The sequence below is a fragment of the Episyrphus balteatus genome, chromosome 2 (genome assembly GCF_945859705.1).
Source record: "Episyrphus balteatus chromosome 2, idEpiBalt1.1, whole genome shotgun sequence".
NCBI lineage: Eukaryota > Metazoa > Arthropoda > Insecta > Diptera > Syrphidae > Episyrphus > Episyrphus balteatus.
The window spans coordinates 84,438,650-84,450,668 of record NC_079135.1 but is presented as its reverse complement, the minus strand read 5'-3'; the positions used below and the strand labels follow the sequence as shown (position 1 = coordinate 84,450,668).

The window sequence follows — 12,019 nt, the reverse complement described above, 5'->3', positions numbered from 1 at the left end:
ATGAGAACATAAAAATAAATTTTTTTTTTGCTTTTTGGATGAAATTTCATCGAGTTTAAAAAAATTCTAGCTCTTTTTGTAGATGTCTCATAGACTTGATCGGTATATATATTTTGAGCTAAGACAATAAGCTTTCAGATGATATAAAATTTATCTAGGTTGTCATATAAAAACATGGATTTGAAGGTGATAGAATAAAAATAGGTAGATTTTTTTTATTTTTTTTTTTTTTGTAAGAAAAATAATTTTTTAAGGTTTCACTTCTACCACGTGTGAATTGCACACATGATTTTTTTTCAAAAGTGTGATATATTTTACCTTTTTTGCTTCGAAATTCAACTGATAATATTTATGGCCAAAAATTTTTTTTAAATAAATTCATATTTTATTAGAAAAAGTTTGGAAAAAAGTAATTTTAAGTTTTTCTAATAAATTTTTTTTTTTAATTCTGAGTTACCTACTTGATTAAATTTAGTGGATTTAAATTTAAGAGATAAGAATGAGCTTCTGGCTTTTTAAAAATGTATTTTAAAATATTGTAGGTGTTGCCGTTGTTTTCAAAATATTTTTTTTTGCGTTTGAGGTCAGAATGTTAGAAAATTGCATTTATCGCTTAAACGATGGAAGATTGTCCCTAACTGCCTTTTATATATTTTGCTGTTCGGCCGGGTTCCCTAATAATTTGCTTTAGTTACTCTACTATGAATAGGAAAATTTTTAAAAGTAAAAATTGTTTTTATAATTTTTTTTAACTTTGACCTCGAATATCTTTAGAATGGTTAGATTAATGAAAAAAATTATCAAGTCCTTTTTTGTGGAGCAATCTGTTTCCTACAAGAATATGTCATGCGCGTTTGATTATTATAATTTTTCAATTTGTTACAAAATTAAGAACAAAAAACGAATTTTAAAAGATTTTCTCGATCTTTGGACCTCAAATATCTACAAAAAGGTTAGATAATTGAAAAAGTGTATAAGTCCTTTTTTGTAGAGCGTTCAATTTTCTACAAGAATATGTTAAAAAAAATTTGCTAAAAAGTCAATTAATAAAAAAATTACTTTGTTTTAGTAGAAGCTTGATGTAAAAATGGAAAATTGCTAAGCGGAGGACCTTCAAATTAATATAAACAGCTCATATTTGGTGTATATTCTAGAGGTATCTAGCAATCGATTTTTCGGAGTAAAAAATCGAAAAAACGAATTTCGATTTTTTTTTGACCCACCCTAATATGCATAGAAACCATATACTAACCTGTTGTTACGATCCTTTCCACTGTTTGAAGTACCTGTTGATGTTACTGAATTAATTGAACGTGATCTCCGGCTTCTGTGAAAAGATATATATTAATGTGAGTGATATGTTTGCAGATACAAGTTAATTTATTGCGGATAAATTTGACTTACCTTAGAGAATCACCTAAATTGCAGACACCATGTGATGTAATGCTAAAGCTTCGTAGGCGATAGTATTCCAAATCCAAGTCGGCGCAATGTATGGCAGCACGTCTGGTATCGGCAAGACGTGGCTAAAAATAGTATCAAACACATAAAATGTATAAGAACACAAAATAAATAAAAGAATACCAAATTCAATGAAATCAATCAACTACCTAAAATATTTGATTTGTTTATAAATACTTTAATTTAGATACAAAATGATTGCTTTGTTTATATTTTTGTGCTTCAAAAACTATTTATTCAAATTCAAAAATAAAAATTAAAACCAAAAATAATTAAGATATTAAAGCAGATTTTACTCAAAAACCTGCCGCGGCAATCAAATTTATTTACTCATGCATATATTTCGTGCCTGTTTTTTTTTTTTTGCAAAAAAATATATCGCATATTTTATGAATTGGAAATATTTTAATTTCATTATTTGCATCACTTAAAAATAATTATTGCTTTTGAGGGATTGAACCACGAACGATGTGGTTATTTAACCCGAACCACATAACACAATTTTTTTGTATAATAAAACTTCCTGTAAAAGGTTATCGGATTTTTTTTTTCAACTGCAATAAATGCATTCATCAGAATATAATATAAAACAGAGATAAAAGGATTAAATCGAAAAAAAGCTATTTATTTTATAGGGCAAGTATTTGCTCCGATTCAATTTTGTTTTTACTTCCGATTATTTATTTTTATTTACTTTTTTTTCTTACTTTTAAGAATAAAGAGTAAATACATCCACATGTTACTTAAATATGTTTAAACTCAAGCATAAACAAAAAAAAAAAATCCATATTAATTTTGATGGTGGTTTTAATAGAATTTGCACTAAAAAATTGTATTTTATTTTTTCTACACATTTTTGTGGCTTTTATACATACTCGAACAAACTATGCATTTCCAGTATCATATAGGTTATAACTAGGAATATTTTAATTGGATATTTCACCTTCGTTATAAAAAAATTTTCTTAGAATGCAATAAACTCAGCAGCTAACAAATTCAAAGAATCAATATGAGCAACAAATGATTGAGGGAGAACGGGACACAGGATATTTATGGGGCACACAGTTTGTTTATTTTAAGACAATAGGAGTAGCTTGAAACATAGAGGCGTACGTTCGACTGCTGGGGCCCCGATTCAAGACTAATTTTGGGCCCCTTTATTTTTCTTATTAAGAAAATATAAGTTTCTTTTTTTTTTTTTTAATAAGTGCACTTCTGGTTCGTTGTACCAATAAAAAAGGGTTTGAAAATTACTTTCTAGAGCATTTTTTTCACCTGATTGTAACTCTAAGCCACTTTTTTACAAAATCTTGAAAAAAACTAGGTACTGGACAAAAAAAATTCAATAAGCGATAATTTTTTTCAAAATTTCTCCATTGGTTTTTTCACAATCTAGAGTTATTCAGATTGAACGTTAAAAAGCTTGTTGGAAATAACCAAACTGCGCACATAGGGGTATTTTCCAATTTTACGCGGACAAAATTATTTTTCCGGTTTATCTTCATCAACAAGGTAAAAGCTTGTATTTAGTACTGGAATAAAGTGTTTTAAGTGTTGATTTCAATGAAAACATTTTTCTTCCTAAACCACTTTTTGATCAAACAAAAAAGTGTCAAGAATGGATCCCAATGGTTTGTTAAAACGCTTATAAATGGGGTTCTATTAATGGTATCGCCAAGATAAAGGTCTTAAAATTTAGGAAAAATCATAAGGATTCAGGTTCTGTAATGCAAGGTAACCATTTTTCAAAACCTAAAAACTTTAAGAAGGGAAAATGTGTCGAAGTTGCACTTAGTTGCACTTTTTTTTACAGATTCAATTAGATAAGAGTTTAACCTTTAGAAAACATTAAATTTTAACACACAATAATGTGAAATTGTATAACTTATCTCCTTACCAACACAAAAATTTACTTTTTTTACGATTAATTTAAATTAAGATTCAACATATCACTTTTTTATTTATAAAGTAATGCAACATTTAGATACAACATCTAGTAGACAGTTTCGGATCTCCTTATCAATATTCTATAAAAACTTTTTTCTACATCCACTTAAAAAAAAAGTACTTAACTAAGCACAGTCGCTAAATTACAAAAAAATATTAATTTTATCTTTTGGCTGAAAACTTTGAACTCTAGACCGCTGCTGTTAGTCACCTGAAGTGATAATCAATTTTTAAACTATAAGAAAATGCTAGGCAAGTTATCTACTTTTAGGAGGATGTTGATTTTTTACGTTTGGATCAGTTTAAAATTTCGTGTTTTGTCCGCCTAAATTGACTAAATACCCCTATGTGCTGCGGTGACCCGTGAAACACGCTTCCTATTTATTTTCTAAGGTTCCTGATAAGAAAGATGACAGAACATTAATTAATTGCCAGTTCTTTAAATATACCTGTATAGGATGTCTCTAAGTTTTTTGGGGCCTCTGTTTAGAAACACCTGCTCCACTTTTTGCAGTGGTTTTGAAATTGGAGGAATATTAATTTTTGTTTCAAGTATTTTGGCGACATAAAAAAATATATGAGAATTTTTTGAAAATTGTTTGAGTCGTTCTTAAAAATAGTTTTTTTGTATAAAAATTTTCAAAAAATTTTTCAAAAAAAAAAAAAAAAATGGTAGGGTCAATGTGGGTAAATGTAAACAGGGGTAAATGAGAACATGGCTCATAACAAGCTTCCGTTAAATCTCTTTGATGCATACATAAGTACAAATCGCGGACGCATGTATCTTTTAACTTATACGTCAAACTCATTGCTGTTAAGGGAGAATTCATTCGACGAGCGTATTTTCCGTGAAAGATAATTTTTTAAAGTGCCAAACAAGTCGTTAGTCTTTCAGAAATATTAAATATTTTTGCAGATTCAATAAAGTCAGTATAATTTGCAAATACTTTTTAGTTTTGAATTTTGATGTAGATTCTATGTGAAACAAACAAATTTTAAAATACGGGACATTTATGTCGATTTGCATGTGTTTACATTACATTTATATTTTTCATAATGGGTAAATGTAAACAACGTATTCTGGGGGTATATGTAAACATATATTTTTGCTGAAATTATTGGTTTTAATAATAATTGCTATTTTCAGTGGATGATGTTGCAAAATCGGTCGTTAACGTAAAAAAAAAAAAATATTACGTTCAGAGCTGCTCAGGATGCATATTGGGTACCTATATAAAGAATCAAAGAAAGAAAACAAAAACTTTTATTGGAATTTGAAAAGGTTTTTGTCAAATACCTTCTTGAACGTTTTTCAAGTCGTTATCCATATGATGAAGAGGAAATTGTAAATTTTAAACCACCCACCGTTTACATTTACCCCGAATTTGTAAAAAAACACAAACATGGTGGGGTATTTGTAAACATGCCATATTTGACAGTAATTTCAACAATTTGAGAAATATTTGTTTATATTTATAAAGAAGAATTGCCATCATTTCATATTTGCATTTGAAGATACCTGTCAAGTTGTTCCGTGAAAACATATTAAAATCTAAAGTCAAAAGAAAAAAAGATATGAAATTGTTTACATTTACCCACATTGACCCTAAGCCATTTAAAAGAAAATATTGATTTACACATAAAAACGTTTTCAAAAAACTGATTTTTCAAATAAAACTTTTAAACTTTTTTTAAAAATCCAAAAATATTTTTTTTTTTTAATTTTTTTTAAATTTTAATACTGAGGCTACAACAAATTTTTTGTGCAAATTTTTTTGTTGAAATTTGCTCATTTATGAGAAAGCAAGAAATCAAGTACCGATAATAGTGGTTCAAAAGATGTGTTTTTTAAATTTTGTGTATTTTGTGAAATAAAATTTAAACAATAATGTTTAGACTTACAATGCATTCGATTAAAGTAAAATTTAAAAAAATTTTAATTTTAAATCAAAAGTTTTTTTTTAATTTTTATTGTTTGAATTTTATTTAATTTTTGCTGTTTCTTAAATGAAGCTGTCTCTTAAATGAACGTAATAGTCCAAGCGGCGACCATCGAGTTACTTAGCTCATAAGGTTAGAGGTTAAAATTGGTGTCAAATGAAAGATAAGTTGATACTGAAAATAAAAAAATAGGGTTGCCACTTCTAAAATGGGAACTTCCATGTGGCAACCCTATTTGAAAGGAAAAATTGTCACATAACTAATACATTCATATCTTTGTTGTTTGGCCAGATAAAAAATTTTTTTAAATGCCAAACGAAAGTCAAAATATAAAAAAAAATAATAAAATAATATAAAGATCGTAACCCTACAAATGTGGCAACCCCATTAAAATGAATACAACACTGACAAAAATCTTCTTTAAACAAAACAGTATAACTTTTTATGCACTAGAAAGCTTAACTATACGCCATATTTTAGATAATACTCCCTTCTATCTAAAAAATGTCGGGTGCCACCCTGCAAATGCAGACAAGTACTCGGCAACCCTATCCAAATGCTAAAAAACGCAAAAATCACTTGTTTTTTGGCCAAAGTGTATAATATTTGATAGAGTTAAAGGCTATAAAATACATCATGTTTAGCTAAGACTCTCTTCTATCTAAAAAATGTCGATTGCCACCTCGCAAATGCAGACAAGTACTCGGCAACTCTATCCAAATGCTAAAAAAACAAGTGATTTTAGTGTTTTTTTAGCAATTGGATAGGAGTACTTGTCAAACCATGAAATGTTTTTATTTTTTTCAAGACTTTTATTTTTTAATTCTAAAATATTTATATTTATGAAGAAGAGTGTAAACACACCCAAAACGTAGGAATAGGAGATACAAAATAAGAGATAGAAAAAAAAAAACAAAATAGAAAATCAACTTTACGATGAGCCTTGGAGACTCACCAGGTTTCAAGAAAATAGATTGCTACTTCAACGAGATAAACTGAATAACAATCGCCTATATGTCCTCTCCTTTGGAGAATCATATAATTAAACGGCGAGCATAGTTTTTGTGGTACAAATTACCGGGCCCCCAAAAACCGAAGGGGCATAAATTATACACGGAACGAAAGAGAATGACGCGTAGATGTGCAGAATCACATTTTTTTTTACTTTTTATTAACCGAAATAACGAAATTAAACAAATTAAAATTCGATACAAAATAAAAAAAAAACAAAAACAAAAACAACTGGAATTCTATTGGAAAATTTAAAATCGACTGGAATGAAATGTCATTCATGACTGAATGAATGAATGAAAGCATTCAGCGAAAATCAAAAAACATTAAGGTGGGTTCACATTGGTGCGTTGTTTTAAGATCGCACGTAAACTATGGTTAACTTTCATTGTTTTAGTTATCTAAGTTTAGAAAGTAAGATGTTTGTTTTATTACCATGAATTTTTTTGTTAAAATCGAATTCTATTAAAATCAAGTCTATTACTTTTGTAAACACTTTTGATACCAATGAAATCTATTTTCGTCCTTTTCTCTCTTGAAAGAACATAAGAATTTGTCAGCAATTACATGAAGCCTCAAGAGGCGCGACTCTTTTTAAACATAATGAGTGCAAAAGAGAAAAAAGATGAAAGAAAAAATTATCCGACCGGAGAGTCGTGGGTCGTGAGTCCGAGACTCTTTTTTGACGTTTCTTTTTCCACTTTTTCTTTTTTCAACATTCCCTCACATTTCTTTTTGCTTCTTGGTGCAATACAACAACAACAAATTTTAATTCAAAAGATAAATGTCAAATTTGAGTCCTTGACTCAAGAGGCATCGTGTAATAGTACGCGCCTCACAGAATGATTACACACCCGACAAACAATTTTGGTTCTATAAAGCTTTACAGATGCAATTGTTGCTTCTTTAAAGCATTATAGAAGCAAAATTGTTAGTAGGGCAGCCACACAAAAAAATATAAAAGTTCTGACCTGGGATTGCGACTAGATTTTTCATATAGTTTTTGGGTCGCTGAAACCGAATCCGGATTCCGTTTTGCTCCATCACGTCAGGTTTTCGAGATAACCTCATAAAATGTCACGAAAACAAAAAATTTGTTTCTCTGATCTGGATGTGCGAATATGTTAATCATATAGTTTTTGGATCACTGAATCCAGATTCGAAGTCAATTTCGCCCTATCACGTCAGGTTTCTGGGATATCCTCAAAAAAATGTCAAAACCAAAAAAACAAAAGTTTTTACCTGGGGTTGCGACTAAATTTTTCATATAGTTTTTGGGTCGCTGAAACCGAAACTATATGAAAAACTTAGACGCAACCCCAAATAAGAAATTTAGTTTTTTTGGTTTTGACATTTTTTGAGGATATCTCAGAAACCTGACGTGATAGGGCAAAATTGACTTCGAATCTGGATTCAGTGATCCAAAAACTATATGATTTACATATTCGCATATCCAGATCAGTGAAAAAAAATTTTTGTTTTCGTGACATTTTTTTAGGTTATCTCGAAAACCTGACGTGATGGGGCAAAACGGACTCCAGATTCGGTTTCAGCGACCCAAAAACTATATGAAAAACTTAGTCGCAACCCCAGGTCAGAACTTTTTTTTTTTTTTGTGGGTGTGTTATCAAAAGAAATTTCGAAAAAAGAGTCAAGCCTCTTGAGGCTTCATGTAATAGCTGACTTTGACAGTTCCTTTACCATTTTACCAAGTTTTCACTTTTAGACGTTTACATTTTTGCATAAAAGGCACTAATATTTTATCGCCGCATGGCAAAGCGTTTTTCTTATGAGGTTCAGGGAAAACTAACAAAAACGTCTTTTTTGTTCCTTATCTACAATAACCTAAAAAGTGAAAAAAAAGGGAAATTTACAAAATTAAATTTTTTTTATTTCTTTCTAGCGCTATTTGTTTTTGTTTATTAAAGCAAAAAATAAGCTTTTTGCATCATTATTTTTGATTTTAAGGTAAGAAAAACTGTCAAAAAATGAATTTGAAAATTTTGTAAAAAAGAGTTAAGGTATAACTACAACGGCCACTTTTTGCAAAAAGTCAAAAAGTGAACATTTTCAAACTCATTTTGTGACAGTTTTTCCCATCACAAAATTAAAAATATTGATGCAGAAAGCTTATTTTTTGGTTTAAAAAAACAATTTTTGTAGTTTTTTTCTAAAAAAAAATAGCGCTAGAAAGAAATAAAAATTTTTTAATTTTGTAAATTTCCCACTTTTTCACTTTTTAGGCCATTGTAGTTATGCCTTTAACAAATTGTTTTTATACAAAAAAAATATGGTTTTCGCATTTTTTGTTTTAATTTTCTAGCCCGAAGAACCATACAAAAATGCGTTTGAAAATTGTCACTTTTGTACTTTTTCACTTTTTGAGCCAATGTAGTTAAAAGCCACTTAATGCAAAAAGTCAATAAGTCAACATTTTCAAACTCATTTTGTGATAGTTTTTTCTACCAAAAAATTAAAAATAATAATGCAGAAAGCTTATTTTTTGGTTTGAAAAACAATTTTTGTAGTTTTTTCCAAAAACAAATGGAGCTTGAAAAGAAATAAATTTTTTTTACTTTTGTAAATTTCCCACTTTTTCACTTTTTAGGTCATTGTAGTTAAGCCTCAAGGCTTTAAAAGTATAACTACAACGGCAACTTTTTGCAAAAAGTCAAAAAGTGATAGATTCAAACTCATTTTTTGACAGTTTTTACGACGACAAAATAAAAAATAATGAGCAAAAAGCTTATTTTTTGGTTTCAAAAAATATGTTTGGTAGTTTTTTTCCAAAAATTAAAAAAAAAACAAATATTGCTAGAAAGAAATAAAAAAAAATTTAATTTTGTAAATTTCCCACTTTTTCACTTTTTAGGTCATTGTAGTTATGGTTTTAACATAAAAAAATAAAAAAAACGTTGTTGTGCGACGCAGTTGTCGTGGTAATGCCTTAAGAATTGATTTGTTTGATTAAAAAATGTCGCTTCTCACCACATAGTACCACGGATTACCTTTTTACTACAACTGTATATTATGAAGATCTACACCTGAACATACCTTTAATAAATGTGAACATATCTTTAATCATTATTAAGTGTCTGAACGCATTCATTAAAATTTTCCTGGAAGATTTGACATTTCTCAAACGTCAAGCTGAAAGTTTTCTTCGTATTGTTAATTTGAGAACACCAACTTCAAATAAAGAGTAAATTCTAATTGAATATCGTTTTTTTATTGCGGAAAAATATAAAATAAATAAAAAAAACCATTTGCGATCAAAATATATTTTTTCCTGGCATAGTTATTGTGAAAAAGTCAAATTACTGTGACTTTTCTTCCCGTGATTGTCTTCAGGATATTTTGTCTCTGTAAAACGACAGCATACGGCCAAAATAATTAACTTTCTACTTCATCTTCACTCAGATCTTAATAATATCTGCAATTTCCTATTGATTTTGATTTAATTGAATTTATATTACCGAAGAAAATAAACAAAATTATTGATCAAAGGTTTTATTGTAGTCCAGTAATTTTAGGTTTTATCTGCGGAAAAATTCCTACTGGGCTCGATTTTGGTATAGACCTTCGTTACGGCGTTGTTATGAAGATGTGAAAAATCGACATTGATATCGTGTCCGCGTTAAGAGTTATAGGGGTCAAAAGGTCACAAAAACTGGTTTTTCACGATTTTCAGCAAAACGGTAAGTCTTATCAAAAAATTTTCAATGCAAGAATTGTAGACCAGATTATTATATATAAAAAGTGTCATGACACTTTTTTTCCTAAGACCCACCGTTTCTTAGGTATAACGATTCAAAAAGTTGAAGTTTAGTTGTAATCGTCATAATCCTATTCCTGAAAAAAAAACTCCTAACTGAAAAGTTCCTGAAATTTCATTATTTTTTTAGCTTGAATTTCGTTCCTCAACTGTTAAGAATATGGGGAAACCAAAAAAAAAAAATGGAAATTTTCGCCATTTTTCCGATTGGGGCCCTTCTCCCGAAACCATTTCCCTGGGAATTTTTGTTTAGAATATGTCTAAAAATATACAGGGTGTGCAATAGAGAATGGACAACCCTAAAACGGCTTATAGCTACACTTATGATTGTTCTAAAAACAGATAGAAAAAAGTTCTATCGCAACCAGTTCATAAAATATGGACTTTTTTTCGTTCAGTGTATTTTAAATTTTATCATCTTATGTTTTCGTTCACTACAACCACGAATGAATGAATTTTATTTATTTCTTTTTTTTATAATTTTCTACAATAATTGGATGAGTACATAAACACTTTAAAAATTTCATAGCTATTGCACATTTTCGTAAAAAAAATTTTGAAATCTGTTTTTTGATGCAAAATGTAAAAAAAGTATTTTATGAAAAATTTTAAACACCTGTGGTATTAAATAAATCTATAGAAACCTAGGTGGCCAACTTTCTTAAAAATATTCTCCTTATACCAGAATATTTTTAAGAAAGGTTTCTATAGATTTATTTAATACCACAGGTGTTTAAAATTTTTCATAAAATACTTTTTTTACATTTTGCATCAAAAAACAGATTTCAAATTTTTTTTTACGAAAATGTGCAATAGCTATGAAATTTTTAAAGTGTTTATGTACTCATCCAATTATTGTAGAAAATTATAAAAAAAAGAAATAAATAAAATTCATTCATTCGTGGTTGTAGTGAACGAAAACATAAGATGATAAAATTTAAAATACACTGAACGAAAAAAAGTCCATATTTTATGAACTGGTTGCGATAGAACTTTTTTCTATCTGTTTTTAGAACAATCATAAGTGTAGCTATAAGCCGTTTTAGGGTTGTCCATTCTCTATTGCACACCCTGTATATTTTTAGACATATTCTAAACAAAAATTCCCAGGGAAATGGTTTCGGGAGAAGGGCCCCAATCGGAAAAATGGCGAAAATTTCCATTTTTTTTTTGGTTTCCCCATATTCTTAACAGTTGAGGAACGAAATTCAAGCTAAAAAAATAATGAAATTTCAGGAACTTTTCAGTTAGGAGTTTTTTTTTCAGGAATAGGATTATGACGATTACAACTAAACTTCAACTTTTTGAATCGTTATACCTAAGAAACGGTGGGTCTTAGGAAAAAAAGTGTCATGACACTTTTTATATATAATAATCTGGTCTACAATTCTTGCATTGAAAATTTTTTGATAAGACTTACCGTTTTGCTGAAAATCGTGAAAAACCAGTTTTTGTGACCTTTTGACCCCTATAACTCTTAACGCGGACACGATATCAATGTCGATTTTTCACATCTTCATAACAACGCCGTAACGAAGGTCTATACCAAAATCGAGCCCAGTAGGAATTTTTCCGCAGATTGGGTTAAAAAATGTCTAAAATTACTGGGCTATTGGTTTTATTTTGCAGAAGTTGTTTTGATTTCAGATTGACGTACGTGTTAAAATTGTTGTCAAAGGACACATACACAATCGCAAAAAGAACTCGGTCTGTTTTCATGTTCCTACAAGCTAAATGAAAAAAAAAATGGTGTGAATGTGAATGACAAATTTGAGTGAAGTTGGGTGGAGGTTGAATGATTGACGGATGGAATTTGAACGAATGGAACATGAAACAGGTTGAATTGAATTGAAATGCAAGGTGCAAACACAATGCCCTTAAGGA

At 29.1% G+C, this 12,019-nt stretch overlaps 1 protein-coding gene across 2 annotated transcripts in view; it reads right to left on the bottom strand.

Annotated features, from left to right (window-relative positions):
- Positions 1-12,019, bottom strand: part of LOC129911006 (uncharacterized protein DDB_G0283357) — a 171,932-nt gene that overhangs the window by 23,694 nt on the left and 136,219 nt on the right. For both annotated transcript variants that reach the window (XM_055988647.1, XM_055988646.1), the window contains exons 7-8: positions 1,405-1,526; positions 1,253-1,327 (exon numbers count right to left, since the gene is read on the bottom strand). In XM_055988647.1, coding sequence (XP_055844622.1) covers positions 1,253-1,327; positions 1,405-1,526 — 197 coding nt within the window. The remainder of the gene's footprint in view (positions 1-1,252; positions 1,328-1,404; positions 1,527-12,019) is intronic.